Source organism: Lethenteron reissneri, chromosome 7, assembly GCF_015708825.2.
Source record: "Lethenteron reissneri isolate LAM-NWPU_2019-01 chromosome 7, ASM1570882v1, whole genome shotgun sequence".
Lineage (NCBI taxonomy): Eukaryota > Metazoa > Chordata > Hyperoartia > Petromyzontiformes > Petromyzontidae > Lethenteron > Lethenteron reissneri.
The window spans coordinates 7,000,563-7,021,836 of NC_083785.1; the positions used below are offsets into that span (position 1 = coordinate 7,000,563).

The 21,274-nt window shown below is 53.9% G+C and overlaps 2 protein-coding genes across 7 annotated transcripts in view; one reads left to right on the forward strand and one right to left on the reverse strand.

The window, feature by feature from the left end:
* LOC133356885 (cyclic AMP-dependent transcription factor ATF-7-like) overlaps nucleotides 1–9,004 on the forward strand; it is a 23,057-nt gene extending 14,053 nt beyond the window's left edge. For all 6 annotated transcript variants that reach the window (XM_061574568.1, XM_061574604.1, XM_061574586.1 and 3 more), the window contains exons 8-12: nucleotides 549–656; nucleotides 2,614–2,739; nucleotides 4,348–4,620; nucleotides 5,239–5,347; nucleotides 5,810–9,004. In XM_061574568.1, the coding sequence (XP_061430552.1) occupies nucleotides 549–656; nucleotides 2,614–2,739; nucleotides 4,348–4,620; nucleotides 5,239–5,347; nucleotides 5,810–6,063 (870 nt within the window). In that variant the 3' untranslated portion in view covers nucleotides 6,064–9,004. The remainder of the gene's footprint in view (nucleotides 1–548; nucleotides 657–2,613; nucleotides 2,740–4,347; nucleotides 4,621–5,238; nucleotides 5,348–5,809) is intronic.
* On the reverse strand, nucleotides 8,706–20,804 carry CDK5RAP3 (CDK5 regulatory subunit associated protein 3). The gene is made up of 14 exons (XM_061574672.1): nucleotides 20,346–20,804; nucleotides 18,540–18,588; nucleotides 17,305–17,436; nucleotides 15,852–15,952; nucleotides 15,444–15,492; nucleotides 14,853–15,031; nucleotides 14,533–14,669; nucleotides 14,049–14,199; nucleotides 13,543–13,689; nucleotides 13,204–13,300; nucleotides 12,847–12,932; nucleotides 11,122–11,327; nucleotides 10,433–10,604; nucleotides 8,706–9,990 (listed from the first exon to the last, which is right to left on the reverse strand). Exons 1-14 carry the CDS (start codon nucleotides 20,349–20,351, stop codon nucleotides 9,925–9,927), a joined length of 1,578 nt encoding a protein of 525 aa, XP_061430656.1. The 5' UTR covers nucleotides 20,352–20,804; the 3' UTR covers nucleotides 8,706–9,924.
* Nucleotides 20,805–21,274: the final 470 nt, after the last annotated feature.

Here is a 21,274-nt window from a genome sequence, read left to right on the forward strand (position 1 = left end):
TAGCAGCGATAGAAGAGTGATAAGGAGGCGGCTGACCCCTGGCGGGCAAGTGACTTGAGTGGATCACTTGATAACATCGGATTGAAGCTTTCGTGACTGCAGAAATTACTGTACTCATTGTTTTTTTTCGGTAAAGTCACGTATGTAGAAACAAAATCAAATTTAACTAAATTAAAATAAATCACGACGTTTCGAACGCAACACAAGCGATCATCATCAGGTGGAAATGGGGCAAAAAAATACGTGGTCAACCAGGTTAGTGTCTGACTGTGTTGTTGGCCGACTGGTTTTGCATCGCATTATGTTTCTAAGGTTTACTGAGTTCTTGGATCACTTGAGTGATGAATCGTCATTCGACCTCACTACTGTGATCGTGTGTGCCGTGTCATGAACACACAACCCACACACACTCGCACACCGGTGTGTGAACCCTATCACAACGGCATGTGTACATATAACCTTTGTTCTCCGTGCTGTGTTCCCTGGTACAACACGCACAAGTTTAACCCTTGTTCTGTGTGCGTCATCGCATCCTGGTTGTGTCGCAGATGTCGCGGCCGATGAACCTCGTGCCCAACATCCCAGGAATCCCGGGACCTCCCATGAACCACACGGGGCTGCCACCACTGCTACCCCCCCATTCGGAGGCTAAGATGGTACGTTCAACGTGCCTCACGTGTCCCCCCACGTGTCCCCCATGTGTCCCCCCCCCCACCTTCCCCCACCGGGTTAACGTTCTTGTTAATTGCGTGCAGTGCGAACATGTGTGTCGGGTTTGCGCTCCGCCTAGACCTCATCATCATCGTTGTCATCATAAAGGGCTTAATAAAACGTGTTTAGAAATATTTACACGTTATTACAACTATGGAAAAGGTTACACGAAGAAAGTACCAACATGCATTATTTATCCGTAATACAGATGTTTTTTTTGGGGTTAGATCGCGTAAATATATAAATGTGTCGTTAAACCCGCCGCCATTATTTAGAATGGGAGTCGCACAAGGTGATAACTCGCTTTTGTCAAAGTTTAAAGATGTTTTCCCTGAAAATGGGCTGGTGAAACAAATGCATAGAAGATTTGGAGAATATTTTAACCATCTCAGATTTGCTGGCGACACGGTCGTTATGGCGTGGCAACAAACGTGGCCGGGCGATGTCCTGACTACAATGTGTCTCGTACTAGTGTATCCAGACGATCGTTAACAGCACTAGCCCAAAACGTCTGTAAGTATACACTGGCGTTCTTTGTCATTGATGTGTAATCTGAGCCGTCCATAGACATCCTCCACTAAGCGATGAATGACACTTGTATTGTGTGTGCTTATGTACACAATCCCACCTGCGCTCGCCGCATTGTAGCCAATGCAGAGAGTTGTGTCAGTGCATTCCTGTGCATTCCTCTGGTAGATTCTTATTTACAATGAAGTGTCTAAACCCACCTACACCCACACGGCCAATTAGCGAGGTGTGTCACATTGAACAAAGCGTACCAATTAGGTACCGCTTCAATTTGTAAAAAAACTACAATTAGTTACCCCTTCAATTAGTTACCACGTCAGCACGTCCGTCGGTGTGGAGAGCGAAGCCACAACATTTCCGACACACCATTGGAACCTCCTTTGCCAGTAACAAAATATGATAATTTTTTTTTTACCCTTTTCTGGCAACAAAACTGACACCTTTTTTTGGTCCAACACCATGTGAGACTAGGCTCTAAGGAAAGCTGTCTCTGGTGTGGACCAATCAGTTCCAAAGACAATACATACATTATCAGAGTTGTGTTTTTTGTTTGCATTCCGACTGCAGGTATTGTGGTCAATGCAAACATGACTCCTTGTAAAAAAAGGTGTCAGTTTTGTTGCCAGATAAAAGGGTTTAAAACCAATTATAATTTCCGACACATTCATATTTATGCGATCTAACCCAAAAAAACTGATGAATAACATTGGTCACGAAAGCCTAGGTTGCAAAATAGATTATTGTTGTTGTTACTCTTGCCTCTTTGTTTCACGAGGTTCCTGCTAAGTGTTTTTCCCGCAGTCAGGGGCAATGCTGCTGCTGCTGCTGTGTGCTATCTCAGTGGAGTCAATTTCAGGTCATTTCTCAGCATTGAGATGTCTGGCCGATACCGGGACACACTCTTAATGCGTTCCTTTAAGCTGACCGTTATTTATGAACAAAGCGTATTGAAGAACTCTTCTTCTGTCTGCACATGCACACATAAATTAAATTTCTATACAGAATCAAAACGCTTATTTATACTGGAGGTATCCGATGGAGCTATAAGCTTTTTTTCACAGATGTACCAGGAGGGGCACGGGGTAAGAACGTTACAACAACAAACAATACAACAACACGGTAGGAGTGCAAAGTCACGTGACGAGAGTGGAGGGTGATGTGCCAGTGATGCGAGTGATGGTTCTGTCCTTCACCCCCCCTCCCAACTCCCCCCCCCTCCCATTATATCCTCTCTGCTCTCAACCCCTGCTCTGCCTACCTCTCCCCTCCTCTCCACACTTACCCCTGCTGTCCCCTCTCATCCCCTCCTCTCCACACTTACCCCTGCTGTCCCCTCCCCTCCGCTGCGCTCCATGCCCCGCTCCCGCGAGCCAGAGGCTCAAGGCCGTGCTGAGCCAGCAGCCGAGCACCATGGGAGCGAGCATGACGGAGATGCAGCCGCTGAGCGTGTTCACCGGCGGGCGCCACGAGCTGCCCGGCGCGGGCCCACCGCCCTCGCAGGTGCGGTCCCCTGGTGGCTGCCTCCTCACCCCCTTTGTTTATTTTACGATCAGAAGAAACAAAAAGATGCTTCGTTCATCATGTCGTTTTTTGGGTTTTTACTTTTTTATGACCTTTTTTTACACCAGAATTATAACATATTTACACGTTTTCTCGTGGAACAAAAACCCATTGCTAGATCCCACCGTCAGTCACATTACACAGAGCACCCTCTGTAGCCCAACGTATCAAAAAGGATGGGACACCCCCCCCCACCCGTCAACTGAGCGTAGCGAAATCCTAGCCAGAACTCTGCTGTCACCCCGCCGCCTGCTGGCTTGTGACATCGTGCCACAGCACCCCACCGCCATATCTGCCCCTCGCTCCTTATTCCTGCACCGTAGTCTGGCAGGAGGACCCCTCACGCAGGAGGGTGGAGACAACAGAGGAGGCCTGGGGGGGGGGGGGAGGGGTCAATGTGAACTGTAATTGTCACATTGGTAATGGATCGCAATCACAGAACGATTGTGACTATGATTGTCATATCGGCCAATGGTGCTGTGTAAATTGTAATTATTTGAACCCGGGTCCGCTGCAGGGTGGAGTAGAGTGGGTGTGCGGAGTGGAGTATGGGACTGTGAAGTGGAGTATAGGAGTGCAGAGTTGTGGGGTGCAGGAGGTGGGAATTTGTAGTGCAGATTGGGAGGGCATTGGGAGTTATAGGAAGATGGGGTGGCGTTGTGGGAGGGTGAATTAGCGTGCATTATTGAAGTTGGGAGTAGAGTGCAGGAGTGTGGAGTGGATTGTAGGACGCCGGAGTGTGGAACGGAATGCGGGAGGGTGCAGTGTGCTGTGCATTATTGGGAATGCCGAGTGGTGTACAGTGCGAGAGTATAGAGTGGATATATTTAGAGGCTGTGACGGGAGAGGCCCGATGCGAAAGGAAAGTGCTATGCAAGACGATCTCAATACAGACAAACCAACAGAGATAACACGAATCAAGGGATCACACGCGCACGACACAACGCATCTGTCGGCAGAACCAACTCCCGGCCAACGTGGGCTCCCATTTTGGTGGTCGCGTACCTCCGTTCCCGAAGGGAGCGGCACACTTTAGTCAGGAATGCGCTTGGAAACTAGATGTGACCTCGTGGGGTCAAAGTGGAAGAGAGACCATTACCTGCTTAGGTCAGCCACCTAGGTTTGGGCCATGTTTTGTCAATTTTTTTTATTTTATTAAATAACATTTAAGCATGGCATAGCATAACCTAGACACAGCTGTGTGTTAACACACAGTGCCGTGGTGGCGAGATGTTTACTACCTCGCCTGGTTCACAGGTCATGGGTTCGATCCCGACCCCGACGCCTGCTGTATATTTGGAGTTTACGTGTTCTCCCCGTGGTCGTGTGGATTTTTCTCCGGGTCCTGCGGTGCAGAAGGGCTCAAGTCTACGCAGCCAATCGCTTGTTGAAGCCTCGTCCAATTGGCTCTTGAAAGTAACTGTGCTGGGCTTGTCCTCGCGATGTCTCGGCAACGGGGTCTGGTCCACCGGCCCAGCGGTCCGCAGGTTACACGGCAGTTGGAGTCGGCCCTCTTCTCATTGCCGCCGTTCGCTCTCCCGTCCGCAGATGTCTCCCGGTTACCTCTCGTCGGGACAGCCGTCGCCACAGTCGTCCGTGAGCAGCAGGGGGGGAGGAGGGGGAGGCGGCGGGGGAGGGGGAGGAGGCGGGGGCAGCGGGCGCCGGCGGCGCTCGGCCGACGACGACCCCGACGAGAGGCGGCGCAGGTTCCTGGAGCGGAACCGCGCGGCCGCGACGAGGTGTCGGCTCAAGCGCAAGGCCTGGGTGTTGAACCTCGAGCACAAGGCCGAGGAGCTCACGCACACCAACATGCAGCTGCAGGTGGGGACGGTGGGGGTGGGCACCACACGGTTTGTGTCCCAGGTTTGTTTGGCGAGTCCTTGACTAGCGCGCGACGAACATGTATCTCAAACGTGGGTAAGTGCTACCCCGAGCGTTTGGTTAAAGTAAAGAGACTGGAATGGAGATCCTAGAAGTAGTTCTGTGATACCCACTTCCATGGGCCATTCATGGCTTAATACCAACAGCACGATTGAAGTAAAACTGGGAAAAATATGAATTTTCATATATTTGGTGAGATTATTCAGTCACATACGCCGTGTGTGTATGTGGTGTGTATATGGTGTGTATGTTTATGTATGTGATCGGTTGTGTTGGCACGGTGTGCTACGAACCCAGCTACTCAAGTTTGATTTCCGCTCATGTCCAACACCAGTAACACTTATCTGAACCGGTCCTAGGCCTCCCCTAGGTCGACTCAGCCTCAAATGAGTACCTGGTGCATTGTGTATAACATCGTCACTCGGGAGACAAAGGTGGCCGGGCGTGGTGCTGGCCACTCCTTCGAGTGCCGTGCCGGCCTTCATAGATGCTCGCCGAGAGCACTTGCCCCAACAGTCTGTAAAGGCTACCTGGTGGATATTTGTCCTGGTGTCTCAGAGCGAGGTGTCCATACTGAAGAACGAGGTGGCCCAGCTGAAGCAGCTCCTGCTTGCTCACAAGGACTGCCCCGTCACCGCCATGCAGCGAGCCGGACACGGATACGTGTGTGAGTGCACACCGCAACACCACCCTACCACACCACCACACCACCACACCACACACTGCAACACCACACACTGCCACACCACCGCAGCACCACGCAGTTGCACTTTATTTTGCACGCGGTTGGAATTCACTTTGCTCAGTCGGTGTTTGCCACCGAGGTCGTGACGGATTTTTCTTTTTCTCATTGCTGTCGCTGCTCCGTGTCACCTGTACCGTTCCCATTCCATTGAAATGTGCACTGATGCCATTATTGAGGGCGATATTGGCAAGTAAAATAAAGATTGATTGACTATCACCACACTACCACCACATCGATAGTGGAATTGGCCAAACTCCCGTCACCTCTCATCGTTATCCATCAATTAACATAACTCTCCATCACACTCCCATCACTCCCCATAATTACCCCATCGTCCCCGGTTGTCTCACGTTGGCCCGTGCCCCCCCCCTCGGCCCCTCGCAGCTGACCCGGAGGAGGGCCCTGCGGACGACGCCCTCGGCCCCGCGCACCTCCAGCAGCAGCAGGTGATCCAGCACGGCACCCCCACCTCCTCCTCCTCATCCTCCTCCTCGTCGTCGTCGTCCTCCGCCGCAGCCAACGGCCTCCCGCCGACGACATCGTCGTCGTCCACGCACGATGCGGCGGCGGCGGCGCAAGCGAGGGCGGCGCTGGGCCTGGGCCTCGCGTCCTCGCGGCCGCAGCCAACGAACAGCTGACAGGACGGCGCCACAGCCGCTCCGGGCTGCGCGTCGCCGCCGATCCTTGAGATGTGAGGAACTCGTAGAGGCCGTGACGACCGCTGCTCCAAGCCGCTCACTACGTACGCATTGGAGGGAACTCCCGGGGGGGGGGGACAACGCTGCCTTACTCGAGCGAGCGCAACCGTGTTGGCTCCGCTTGCGCCGTGCGTTCGGTGGACAGACGAGCGATGATGGTCGGGAGGGGGCCAGGAGCTCGTCCGAGCCGCGCCCTCCAATTAATACTCACGGCGGGACCACGATGCCGTGCGGCGCTCGGACGTGGCGGGGTGGGGGGGGGTGGCTGCGCCCTCCCTCCCCCCGCAACCCGGCTTCCCCCACAGCTCCGTGCGAAAATATAACCACCGCGCGTTTGCGTGCGGGAGCAGCCAAGCAGCGGAAGGGAGCATCTCCATGAAAAACAAAAATCCAGCCTCCTAGTGAAAACCTCCGCCTGGGCACGACGACGTCTCTCGGACAGCGCGCCGGGAATCCGGGATGGCGGCGGAGCCGCCGTGCCGATAGGGGGGGGGGGGGGTGGGGGGGGTCTCTCCTCGTTTACAGCGGCTCCATCAAGTGCCGCTAGCACGGCGAGTTCCCCCTTGACACCAGCACCCGGAACGGACTCGGGCGGCGAGGACTCAGCTGCTATAATTTGTACGATGCAATCTCCCAAAGAGCTACTCGACCCGCAGGACGCAAGCCCGCGGGCGGGCGGGCGGACGGGCGGACGAACGAAAGGACAAACCGACTCGGAGCACTTCCACGGCACGAGGGCTGGGTGCCGAGATTTTAACCGGAAACCGCACTGCGTCGGTGCCCGGCAATACGCGCACGCACGCGCGTACGCGAGCCGAGGGTTAGAGGGGCGAGGCGCCATCGGCCTGCGCCCCCGACGCTGTACGTGAAGAAGCTGTCGTGCGCCCTTTGCCTTGTGCCAACCTAGGCGAGTTACACACGGACTGTTAGCGGTGGACGCAGCCCAACAGAGGGGTAGAGCTCTCGTCTCATAGATGGGGGTTCTTCATCCTCATGACCTGCCACGGTACTTCTTACTCAGTTTGCCATCTTGTTTCCTACTCCTGCCTTAGCCCCGTTTACAGAGACCGCTGGGTCATTCGACTTCCGGCAACAGTCCTCCTCCTGTTGGCAATGATCGTCGCGCGCCAAGCGCCCGTTTAGCTGGTGGCTCCATCTCCCTTCCAATGCGAACGGAATGGTCACGAGTGGTACGCACCCGGCGATTGCAGTGCACGTTCCACGTGGAGCAGGCGACAGACCTGGTTTCAATTGACATCGAGACGTCGTGGGAAATTAGAAATCGCGCACTTTCACACGTACGCACGACATCTCGGTCTTTCATTTGAACCAGCGCTAGGTCACGTGAAATGTGTTTTTCACAATCATCGGGCACGTTCGCAAGCTCGTAAACCGCTTGGTGTGCATGTGAACGCGGGTAAAATGGCAAACGTGGAATTGTGTACCGGGGTGGGTTCCAAGGACGGGAGTGAGGAGGCCTAGGACACGGTCCCTTGGTCAATCCACTGCTGGATGAGGGCCTCCCCACGTCGTGGGGCAGTTACGTGGCCATCCTTCACCACCCTGGGAAGAGTGCGGGTTGAAGGTGGGGACCACAGACGTGGAAGCAGTGAAGTACAGTATAATGGATTCTGCTGCACAGGACAGGCCTCTTTGGGTTGTGTCTCCCTTGATGCTGCTGATGCAAGCGGCGACGAGGTCGGGGGTGGAACGACGCATCGACTCGCCGACAAACGTCGATTTTTAATCCCGCTATACCCGCACAAAAATGATTGGGTTTTATTCACACCGTAATCTCTGTACGTAATTAGTTCTTCAACCCCTGCGGCAACAACAACGATCTTACAGAAGTACTTGTTAGTCAAATCGCGTCGCCGCCTCGAGTCGATAACGATTCACCGAACCGGTGAAGGAGGATGAATCGTTCCGCCCCTGACCAACGCGTCGCACTCCACCTCCCGTGGAGCGAGGGATGGTGGAGCCCCGCGGCCTACCACGTTTCCCCCCTCCTCCACTTCCCTGTTAAAACTGCCGACAAACCTAACCTCCTGAGCACGCGTAAAAACGAGGCTGATGCAATGTACATACACGGGAGGCATGTGGGCAACGGCCGTCGGTCTTGTCCGTCCGTCACGCAGACCAGCTGCAGATTTGTCTCGACACCAATCGGCCAGACACATTCTCTCTCGACGTGCACCGTCCGTCCGTGTGTCTGGCGAGCGGAGATGGGCCGGAGATGGCACAAGGCCGTCTGGCGTCGAGGCAAGACTCTGGACGCACCGTACTGCCCGTCCCCGACCGTTTTGGGGTGTCGAGATGAACTCCCGACACGGACGGTTCGTCTCCACGTCTCGCTATCTACGTGACGTCTCCACGTCACGCTATCTGCGCGATCTGCGTGACGTGGAGACAGTCTGGCTGTGGAGACTGACGGACTGTTTTGACGGACCGTTTTGACGGACCGTTTGCCCGTGTGGCGCGTGGACACGGGCTGGAGTTGTTCGTCTCGCGCGTCCCACTAAAGGTCGTCCAGTCACATGCGCTGCCCGCATCAGTAATCCTTTGCCTTAAAAGTGCATGCGTTCAGTTTCATTATTTTATTTGAAAATGTTACCATTTTTTTTCAAGTCCCGTCAATATTCAGACACCACTGTGTAATGGCAAATAGGGGTTTTTAATACTAATAATTTAAATTGCTTTGGTTGTTAAGTGTATATGCAGTTATGCTACAAACTGGTTGCAAATAGACGCTGTGTAACGGCAGCTGCTTTAGATTACATGATACGACGCCCATACACACTACTGTATAATTATTTCAAATCCTGACTCTGACGTCGGATTTAACATGTAAATATTGATAACACGCTTTTTTTTAAGTTGTGCCCGGTCTCCCGAGTGTGTGAATCTTGGCCAGTTCGGTTGTACCGCTGTGGTGGTGGTGGTATAGGCGGTTAATGGTGCCGATGGTGGTGTATGTGGTGGTGTAGACGGTGTTGTAAAGGCGATTTGAGTTGCAGGTGGAAGCCATTGATGTATGCGATGGTAGAGAGCACAGGGTTGGAGGCTGTGAATGGGCGGTGGTGTTGTGGTTGTGTTGGTTGTGGATGTGTTGGTAGCTGGTGGTGCTGATGGGAAGATGTTTTGGAGTAGTAGACAGTAGCAATCGAGATGGTCATAATGGAGGTGGTGGTGACGGTAAGTAACCGGCCTCTGTGGAGGAGGCTCGTGAAGGACGCTACTGGGCAACAACAGAGGGCAGAGGAGCGATACGAGCAGAGTGCCGGGTGGCTAAAATACAGCAAGTTGGCGCAGTAGTGAGTACAGCTGGTGCATCTACCAGTCATCTCAATCAGCCAATCCATGGCACCTGGGTGTGTCCCAAGACCTGTCAGCGAGCCTTCGACACTTCACGTGGCCTCAAAGTGCACTTGGCCTGGCACAGGCGCCGTGGTGACATTACCGTCACTTAGTTGCGAATGGCGGCTATTGGTAAGTAACCGAGGTGGTAGCAGTGGAGGTGGTGTTGATGGTGGTGGTGGTAAGTAACGGAGGTGGTGTTGATGGTGGTGGTAAGTAACCGAAGTGGTGGTAATGGAGGTGGTGTTGATGGTGGTGGTGCTGAGAAATGATGTAGGAGTAGGCGGCGAAGGTGAGTGACGGATGTCGCGCCGGAGCTAGCCGTGCGCTGGTCCAGTTTGCCCGTCGACGTGAAACGCGCAACCGAGGTGCTGGTCGGGTTGGCGGGCGCCCAAATCCTCACGGCGACTCTGCTCCTGGCTTCGCTACTCCCGCCGCTTGCCGTCACACGGCCACGCCCATCAGGTTGACGCGCCGGTTGTGGTAGCGCTTGGAAATGTCCCCCTCGATCTGCGAACGACACGCCGCCGTGAGCCGGTGTGACATCGAAGAGTACTCCAAGTGTACGATTTGTGATGCCAGGGTAACAATCCCAAGGTTGGAAGAATATATATAGAGTTCAGTCACCCCCAAGGGTACAGATACAATGTTTACGTGGGTGTCCCTTGCCCACTGGATGCTTCTGGTGTTGCCAACTCTCGCAGTTTTCCAGCAGGCGCCCCGATTGGAGGATTTCTGGGGGAGGAACTTAGTCCCCTGCCCGCCTCGCCACTTACTGTTCCCACTACCCATCATGCATCACTTTTTATCTGCGCCTCTGAGGATGCAGTGGTGGTTTAGGCCGCTCGTTTTTTTTCTTAAAATTTTTATTTTGCCAAAGTGTTGCCCCGTAAAACCCGAGAAAGAGCGGCACGCGACTGCGTTAGCGACGGCGCGTACGGAGCGAACGTACGAGCGCCTGCAGCTCCCGGGAGCGCGCCAGCAGCACGTCGAGGCTGGGCTGCAGCGCCACCTGCTCCTGCAGCGCCTCCCGCTGGCGCTGCACCGCCGCGTCGCGCTTCCGCAACGCCGCCTCCGCCTGCCGCAGCTTCTGATTCAGCGTCGTAGTGAGCCGGTCGACGTAACTGCACGCCCATGCACACACGCGCATGAACGCACACATGCACATGCACGTACGCCGGCACAACGTGAGAACGCTGTAGCCGCGGTCAAACACGACTGGACTGCCCACTCCCCACCGAGTCTTGGAATGCGATAATAGCCGATCGTTCAGTTGATAATGGAAGAGTCCGAAGTGAGAGTTATAGGTTGTTACCCGTTTTTCTTTAATGATGATAAACCACTCAAGACAATTGACTTGCACGTATACCGCTCCCCTCTTGTGCTAACGTAAGATTATTTCTATGTACTGTACGTGCATGTCGCTTGAACGTCTTTCATAGCCAACCGTGCTAATCGGAGGTGCATGGGGAAGTTTTTAAAGAAATGCCTTTTTGCTCCAGTGGCTTACTAATATCAGAACGTTCCAGACGGTCGCAGAAGCGGATGATGCAGTGACCGTCCTTTATTCCAAGCAAAGCCGACTCCAGCCGTGCAACCCCTTTCCCCCCATTCCCCCACCACCCGGTGGTGGCACCTCACCGCGGTGACGCGTGGATCATGAAGAGCTGGCGCATCTTGAGCGAGGTGAGGCGCTGGGTGAGCGCCCGCGTCTCTCCCAGTGCGGCCTCCACGCCGCGCCGCGACTGCTCCTGCAGCACGAGCGGCGCCGCCTCGAACTGGTTGATGGACAGAACGTCGGCCTCCTCGCTCAGCTCCGCCGCGCGCTGGACAAGGAAAGCCTCCAGCTGGGGCGGAGGGGGGGGGGGATAAGCGAAAGCCACGAGCTGTTTTATTTTATTTCCCAGGTAAGGCCCACTGAGCCGTGTAGCTCTTTTCCAGAAGCGACCACCCTGGCTATCACAAACGACAGCTCAACGAAGTGGCTTAGCGTCACGTGGAAATGTGTAGCGGCCAAATACTCTAAACGTGGAGGGAAAAACCGGAGGACCCGGAGGAAATTCCAAGCGACCACGGGGAGAGAGAGACACGCAAACTCCAAATATACAGGCTTCGGGATCGAACCCACGACCTGCATAACCTCCTCCATACCGGGCAAGGGAGATAACATCTGGCCACCACGGTTCGATGGGTGAGAGGCAGGGGATCGGTGAGGAGGAGCGATGGGGGGGGCGAGGGGGAGAAATGGTGAGAGCGGGGAGACGGGAGAGGGCAACTGAGGGAGATGATGAAAGGGCGAGAGACGGGAGGGAGGTGGGGGTGAGATGGAGAGCTGGGGAGGTTTCAGTTTCATTTATTAGGTATAGCCCCGTGAGCCATTCGGCTCTTGAATCGTGTGCAACCGCAACAAACAAAAACTAAAATATGAACAAAAAAACATCTTAAAGTGACTATGCACAAACAGAAAAATCCAGCAAAAAACATCAAAAACTTCCAGAAAAAGCACCATACACCAACACTGTGCAAAAATCCCAGTGGGATTAAAGTCAAACAAGGTGTACCGCCTCCCCACTCCCGTTGGGGACTGAGGCGGACTGCGATTGAGGCTCATGGCCTGAGTCCCTGTGCTGCGTTTGGGACAGAACTGGGCCACTGTTGCTGGGCTCTCAGTGGTAAGTAAAACCAAGCAAGTTCGAAAAAAAATCACGCGGAAATATTTACTTGGCATCGTGGAAGCCAACGGGCGGCTGTCACGGCAAATCGCGTCTACATATTTGCTACATTTCCTCCTCCACTCTGGTTTGTTTCTCCAAATGTTTTAAGGAAACCGTTTGTTTAATGTGGCCGGTGTTCAAGAGGGAATGTTGGGCTCATGTTGGATCGTCTTCACGAGAGTTGCTGGACGCATGGATAGGTCTCGTGCAAAGATACGTTAAACATAAGTTGGAAAGCGTTCATCAGAAATAAAAAATATTTTTTTTTACTTTTCATTTCAGCAGTTAAAGCCCAGCACGGCGTATAGCTATATAGCTCTTTTTCAGATGTTACCTGGCCACAGATGACAGCTCAACGAAGTGGGGGCTCATCACGTGAAGTTTATAGCAGCCCAATAATCTAAACGCGTGATGTTGATTCTAAATGTGGAGGGAAAAACCAGAGGACCCGGAGAGAGAGACACACAGACTCCAAATATACAGCAGCAGGCATCAGGGGTCGGGATAGAACCCGCAACCTCTTGCATACCAGGCGAGGTAGTTAACATCTCACCACCGTGGCGTCCCTTTGTGCGGGGTGGGAGGGGGTGGGGGTGTAAGGGAGGGGGGGTGTATGGGAGGGGGCACGTGCGGGCAGGGGATGGGCAAGCACCTCCATGAGCTCGTCGATGAACTGATTCCGCGTTTCCAGGTTTTCCAGCACCGTGAGGGCATCTGTACCGTGAGCCTCGCCCGCTCCTGAACCCACAGACACACCGGTGTGATGCGGAGGTGTGGCATGTTGGTGTGACGTGGTGGTGTCATACGGTGTGTGGTGGTGTGACATGGTGTGCGGTGGTGTGACGCGGTGTGCGGTGGTGTGACGCGGTATTCAGTGGTGTGACGCTGTGTGTGGTGGTGTGACGCGGTATTCGGTGGTGTGACGTGGTGTGGCGGTGGTGTGCTGTGCTCTGCGGTGCCGTGTGTGAGTGCTGGCCGGCTGTGTCGCGGTCACAGCAGATCCACCGACCATCTCCTTGGCTGCCCGGGTCGCACTCCTTCCCGTCGTCCACAACCTCGATCGTCCAAGCGCCATCATCACCACCGTCACCACCGGCGCCGGCATCCTGACGCATGCAAGGGGTGAAGGGAGCGCAGATAGCAAGTGGATGAGTGGGTGAAGCGGGCGCAGGTGGCGTGTGGGAGTGGTTGTGGGTAATGTGCGGTGAGCGGTTGAAGTGACTGTGTGTGGCGAGTGGACACACGTGCCCCTCGCCCCACTGGTTATCATGGAAGGTGAACGAGCATCGGTGGTGAGCGGTGAGTCACCACCACAACGCTTGTTCAAGCAGTCGGCACCGACGCTCACCTCGCCGCCTCCCTCCAGGCTGATTTCCCAGTCGATGCCCTCTGCTTCCTCACCACCTGGCTGTGCGTCACCCTCACCACCACCGTTCCTCGCGTCCACCGGCGTCTCCGCGGTGAAGTCGCCAAAATCGATTCCCCCGGCCTCCTCCTTGGCGCCGCGGAAAAAGCGAAGCGAAAGTCACGATCGTTACCAGGTGAGCGGGGTTACGGCTTACCCAGCGAGGAGGGGATGCTATGGCCTGCTGCGGAAATGACAGAGTGGCAGCCGAATGCGTTGGAACGCTCCCGAGAGCCGTGCTCGCCGAAGAAACGGAGCGATAAAATCGTCTCGAGGTACAGGTGGCGAGGCGGGCCGCTACACCGCAGGATTGTGAAAGACGGAAATGTCTCGGGGAGGCCTCTATCCAACAGCGAATTGATCGTAGCTGCTGCTGCTGATGATGATGCAGGGGGTAACGCTCACCCGGTGAGTGATGACACTCGCCCGGCGAGTGGGGTAACGCTCACCTGCTTGGCCGGTGAGGAGAGGTCCCCTTTGTCCGCGGGGACTGTGGGGGGGTGCAGGGAGGAAGGGGGCTTCCCCGTGCGCCACTCGTGCACCGTTGTGTTCCCCTTGTGCTGCACGTGTCTCAGCAGCGGCAGCACCTTGTCCCGGTCACTGACGAGACACACATAAATCCCCTGTATAGCCTTCATAGACTGTTGGGGCAAGTGCCGTTAGTGAACGCCTATTAAGGCTGGCACGACACACGAGGGGGTGGGTGGCCAGCACAAAGCCCGGCTGCCTTTGTCTCCCGAGTGGTGATGTTTTACGCATGTACCAGGGTACTAATTTGAGGCTGAGTAGACCTAGGGAGAGCCCAGGACCGGTTCAGATAATTTTCGGGCATGAGCGGGATTTGACCTCCGGTCACCAGTTGTGTAGCGCAGCGCGCTCCCCAACGTCGAATCGCACGCACACACGCACACGCATGTACGCGCCGTGTCTCACCCCTCGCACACGAACTCCACGCACGCCTGGTAGAGCGCCACGTGCTGGGCGAGCTGCGCCGACGCGGACGCCACTTCGCTCAGCGTGCCCGGCAGCTCCCGCAGCAGCGCCAGCAGCTCGTCACGCACGCTGTCTCCCTGCGGCACAAACGCCATCGCCACCGCATACGGGCAATCAATCAATCGCCACCACTACGACACAGTGGCAATCGCCACCACCACACGGCATCTCGGTTAGCGAGATGCCGTGTGCTGGTGTGGCAACGGTGCTGGCGAGTTACCGAGATGTCGTGCTGGTGCGGCGCGGTGCCGGCGAGTTACCGAGATTCCGTGCTGGCGGCACGCCACGTAGAAGCCCTCGCGCAGCTCCGCCGCCGCGTTGGCGCACTCGGCCTCCCGCCGCGACATCTCCTGCTGCGTGGCGGCGCACTTGGCCATCTGGCGGCGCACCGCGGGCGCCTCGTACAGCACGCTGCGTGCCAGCAGGTTCGCCAGCTCCGCTGCGGCACGCACGCACGGCACGCACGGGCGAGGGTTAAACCGCGGAACAGATGGCACGCAGTGTGACGCGGGATCGAAGGTCTCCGCGCGTGACGATCGACCGTCCCCCGTTGGGCGAGGCGAGACGCTAGGAGGGATGATGGCCGGTGGTCCCGAGAAGGGAACGGGCACGGGGGGGGCACGTACCGCGGAGACGGAGCGATGAAATCGGCTCGTGTGCAGGAGCTCAACGGATTGTGGTGTCGCGAGACGGTTACAGATGGAGACGGATTGCGGAGGCCTGCATCTAGCAGTGGAGCGATCACGGCCAATGATGATGATAGGATTTGTACTGTATCAGATTTGCGATTCCAGTGTCGGGTGTTGCAGCCGTCACCCGGACGTTAGCGTCCGCGCACGCACAATACGAACCTAGATAGACATTGTCCTTCTCGTACATCGACACGATGTCTTGCCAGTCCTGGAACAAAAAGAGGGGGCAGAATTGTTCTGGGGGTTTGGAATATTTCACCGCCCACAATCAACTCGCAACGCCCAAGAACCGAGTTGAAGAAACACGGTGGGAAGCTCCTGAGATTGAAACTCGGGTCCTTGGAGTCACCCGCTCACCTTCCGTTCTCCTTCATTAACGGACCGGAATTTGAACGTCTCATTTGAACGCAAGGACAAACGGAATCCATCCGTACATGTATCAGGATTCAAGACGCTTATTGCGAGCGTCAAGACCGACTTTAATTCGTGAACGTTTGCACGCGTGACCCTTAGAAAATGAACGACACGTGACTTTGAGCTGATGAATGGCCGGGCCTCCCCTCTCACCTTCATCCGCTGTGAGGAGTATCGCCCGAAGATGTTCTTGCTGGAGGCCTCGGTGGAGCGCAGGATTTCCACGATGCGCAGGCAGTGGAAGTATTGAATGTCTGGTTGCACAGCAACACGTAACCACAGCAACCAGTAATCGTGGCTACCAGTACCATCCCGTATCCAGAGGAACACGCTCTTGACACGCAGCATGCATAGTAACCGAGGGTAACCGAAAACTGTCGCACTAAACTCGAAAATTGCAGCATCCTGTAACTATAGCAACAAGCTCTGATCCACAGCATCCATTAACAAAGGAAACCATTTCAAAGACATGATACACAGCATCCCGTAACCACAGCAATCAGTAACCACAGCATCGCATAACCACAGCAATCAGAGCATCCAGTTTTCATAAGCTAGACATCCACATTAACCCTGTATGTGCATGTCAGTAGCATCGTCAACTGAACCACAGATCGGGTCTGGAATTGAGGTCAGAATACCCGCTACATCCGAGTCTCAAGACGAAGCCTCGGCTCTACCCGTTTGGTTTGTGCAGGTGGGGGCAGGTGACTCGAGGTGGCATATCCAGGTGAGGTGTGCAGGTGAGAAAGCGGAGGCGAGATGTAAACGCGAGAATGCGTGCAGTGGGGTACAGGTGTAATGTCTGTGTAGGTGATGTCAGTACGTGAGTGTGGTGCACAGGCGACTTCAGGTGAGTTGATTGCGGTGTGTGTTTGAAGTATAGGTGAGTAGGGTGGGTGAGCACGGTCAGTTTGGTGTACAGGTGAGGGCGTGTGAGTACGGTGAGCTTGGAGTATTGGTGAGTATGATAAGATTGGTGTACAGGTGAGTGGTGAGTACAGGTTAGTGCGGTGAGCTTGGAGTATTGGTGAGTATGATAACTTTGGTGTACAGGTGAGTGGTGAGTACAGGTTAGTGCGGTGAGCTTGGCATATTGGTGAGTATGATAACTTTGGTGTACAGGTGAGTGGTGAGTACAGGTTAGTACGGTGAGCTTGGAGTATTGGTGAGTATGATAACTTTGGTGTACAGGTGATTGGTGAGTACAGGTTAGTACGGTGAGCTTGGAGTATTGGTGAGTATGATAACTCTGGTGTACAGGTGAGTGGCGAGTACAGGTTAGTACGGTGAGCTTGGAGTATTGGTGAGTATGATAAGATTGGTGTACAGGTGAGTGGTGAGTACAGGTTAGTACGGTGAGCTTGGAGTATTGGTGAGTATGATAACTTTGGTGTACAGGTGAGTGGTGAGTACAGGTTAGTACGGTGAGCTTGGAGCGTACAGGTGAGGGCGTGCGAGTACGGTGAGCTTGGAGTTCTGGTGAGTGCAGGTGAGTGGTGAGTACAGGTTAGTACGGTGAGCTTGGAGCGTACAGGTGAGGGTGTGCGAGTACGGTGAGCTTGGAGTTCTGGTGAGTGCGGTGAGTGCGGTGCGTGTGATTTACGTGTGCCACTCAGCAGGCTGCGGATGTCCGGGTGCTCCGGCATGTCCCGCATGGCCACCGCGATCCTCTCTCGAATAGCGCCAACTGCACCCTGCCAACGCAGCCCGCAGTGACGGCGGTCGACCAGCCAATCTGTGTCACACGGGGACACGGGAACAAGGGGGTAGCAGTCAGTCTGTGTCACACGGGAACAAGGGGGTAGCAGTCAGTCTGTGTCACACGGGGACACGGGAACAAGGGGGTAGCAGTCAGTCTGTGTCACACGGGGACACGGGAACAAGGGGGTAGCAGTCAGTCTGTGTCACACGGGGACACGGGAACAAGGGGGTAGCAGTCAGTCTGTGTCACACGGGGACACGGGAACAAGGGGGTAGCAGTCAGTCTGTGTCACACGGGGACAAGGGGGTAGCAGTCAGTCTGTCTCACACGGGGACACGGAGACACGGGGGTAGCAGTCAGTCTGTGTCACACGGGGACACGGGGACAAGGGGGTAGCAGTCAGTCTGTGTCACACGGGGACACGGGAACAAGGGGGTAGCAGTCAGTCTGTGTCACACGGGGACACGGGAACAAGGGGGTAGCAGTCAGTCTGTGTCACACGGGGACACGGGAACAAGGGGGTAGCAGTCAGTCTGTGTCACACGGGGACACGGGAACAAGGGGGTAGCAGTCAGTCTGTGTCACACGGGGACAAGGGGGTAGCAGTCAGTCTGTCTCACACGGGGACACGGAGACACGGGGGTAGCAGTCAGTCTGTGTCACACGGGGACACGGGGACAAGGGGGTAGCAGTCAGTCTGTGTCACACGGGGACACGGGGGGACCGGCCTGCCTGTATCACCCATGATTGTGGTGGACACGCTACTGATTGTTCTAGATTTGAAGCTTTCGTGACTGTAAGGATTCATATTCTTAGGCTTTTTCGGGAAAGTCACGTAGGGGAAAATAAATAAATAATAACAATTTTATACAGTAATACAAAATAAACGAAATTAAATAATAAATCACGTTTTAGAGGCACCTGATGACGGAGACTTGTGTTGTCTCCGAAACGTAGTGATTTATTATTTTATTTCTATTATTATTTCAAATGTATATTATTTATTTATTTCCCCCGACGTGACGCTACTGATTGTGTTGGACACGCTACGTGACGATGCCATTCCACAGGCTTCACCTTGGGCAGACGGGGAGATGAAGGGGTGTTGGGGGGGGCACAGTCGGGTGGAGACTCACCCAGGAGTTTGCTCGTGTGGATGTCTATCGGGATGTTCTTGTACTGGTCCTGTCGACACGGCGGACAGAGGCACACACAGACACAGCGAGTTGGCATGTATCCACACAAACCGAGATAACAACACTTTGACAGGCACGCACCACACGTAAGTCACTGACCTACACATACCCAAACGACACACACACACAACGGGTTTGACATACACAATGCACACACACGCAACACAAAGACACTGACACACACACAACGGGTTTGACATACACAATGCACACACACACACGCAACACAAAGACACTGACACACACAACGGGTTTGACATACACAATGCACACACACACACGCAACACAAAGACACTGACACACACACAACGGGTTTGACACACACAATGCACACACACGCAACACAAAGACACTGACACACACAACGGGTTTGACATACACAATGCACACACACACGCAACACAAAGACACTGACACACATCACAACGGGTTTGACATACACAATGCACACACACGCAACACAAAGACACTGACACACACACAACGGGTTTGACATACACAATGCACACACACGCAACACAAATACACTGACACACACACAACGGGTTTGACATACACAATGCACACACACACGCAACACAAAGACACTGACACACACACAACGGGTTTGACATACACAATGCACACACACACACGCAACACAAAGACACTGACACACACACAACGGGTTTGACATACACAATGCACACACACACACGCAACACAAAGACACTGACACACACACAACGGGTTTGACATACACAATGCACACACACACACGCAACACAAAGACACTGACACACACAACAGGTTTGACATACACAATGCACACACACGCAACACAAAGACACTGACACACATCACAACGGGTTTGACATACACAATGCACACACACACACGCAACACAAAGACACTGACACACACACAACGGGTTTGACATACACAATGCACACACACACACGCAACACAAAGACACTGACACACACAACAGGTTTGACATACACAATGCACACACACACACAACACAAAGACACTGACACACACAACGTGTTTGACATACACAATGCACACACACACACGCAACACAAAGACACTGACACACACACACAAAGCAATTCACAGACACACAGCACACAAACACGGGACAAACGCACAAGATTTAATACACTGACATACACAACACATCGATACTTAAGACACAGCACGCATAAACAACAACACAACATGGACACAACACTAAAACAAAACGTAAACACACTGACGCACAACGCATTGATACATCGACACAACACGCATACACTACTACACATTCAACACACAAAACACACAGACAACACACAAAGATCCCCCCTACAGCCTTACCATACTGTTAGGGAAAGTGCTGTTAGCGAGCACCTATGAAGGCACACGAGGGGGTGGGTGGCCACCACCACGCCCGGTCGCCTTTGTCTCTCCAGATGCGATGTTTACTACACAGGTACTCATTTGAGGCTGAGTCGACCTCGGGACGCCCAGGTATATAATCGTCACTGATGTTGGCCGTGAGCGGGGAATCGAACTCGGGTCGCCAGGTCCGCAGCGCTAACCACTACACCACCGCTCCCCTCGGAGAGGCATGGACGACACAACACACGACACCTGAACAGCTTCGACACGAGCCACGGTGTTGGTGGTAATGTCGGGAATGATGGTGAAGGGTGATTAGAATGGTAGTGCCGGTGATGATGATGATGGTGGTGATGATACAGCGATGCCAATGAACCAACCTCCATAGCAGCAGCAGCAGCAGCTTGTATTCCTCTTGCGTGTTAGGTGTACGTATTGTGTCTCAGCTATAATTGTGCTAACGTTATGTGCATCGAGTGATTAATTCTCTCCAATGTGCGTGCTGAGTATATTGTGTGTGATGGGTGTGTGGTACAGAGTGTTCGTCGCGCTAATCTATATTACGCGTGTTGTCAATCTTGTAGGCGTTTTATGTATTTTGCGTATTACGTATGTTACGTGTGCCGAATTGTGTTACGCGTGTGTATAGTATGATGTGTTGTTTGTATATTATGTTACGTATCATTGGAGTAGCGTGTGCATGCTATGTTGCGTGCGCTTATTATGTATTACACACACACGCAGGTATATTATAATACATAATAATAATACAACGCGCCGTGTGTGTGAGAGTGAGAGTGTGAGCTGTGGTCTAGCAGGCAGCACACGTGAACACATTGACGTGGCCTCCGGGATAATCATTTGGAATTCTCAACTCGCCCTGAGGGCAGAAATATTTACAGAATAAATTGAATGGCTAATGCGAAAGTGCCCCCGGAGCGTTTCTGAACCGCAAAAGTTAATGGACACGCCCCCCCATGGACCCGGTAGTGACGTCACAACCCCCTCTGAACAAACACGTGCTTTGATCTTCAGTGATGGTTTTGTCAAACGTGGTTCAATCCCATCGCTGTCAACGCCTTATCAGTGCCCCCCCCTACATTATTCACACCTGTCAACCCCTTATCAGTGTCTACCTTGTTCATAGCTGTCAACGCTTTATCAGTGCCCCTCCCTACCTTATTACAGACCAATTCAGACCTTATTGGATCACCCCGTGCCCCTTATTAATCTCAACGCTCATCCTACAATGTCCCATCACAAGGGAGAAACACAAGCAGATAGACTATAACACAAATGTTTCGCCCGT

Coding starts and splice junctions, on each gene's coding strand:
- CDK5RAP3 (XM_061574672.1), bottom strand. Junction 15,032..15,443: donor GAAGGACAATGTCTATCTAG/GTTCGTATTGTG, acceptor TGCGTGCCGCAG/CGGAGCTGGCGAACCTGCTG. Junction 14,670..14,852: donor GCCGCCAGCACGGAATCTCG/GTAACTCGCCGG, acceptor TTTGTGCCGCAG/GGAGACAGCGTGCGTGACGA.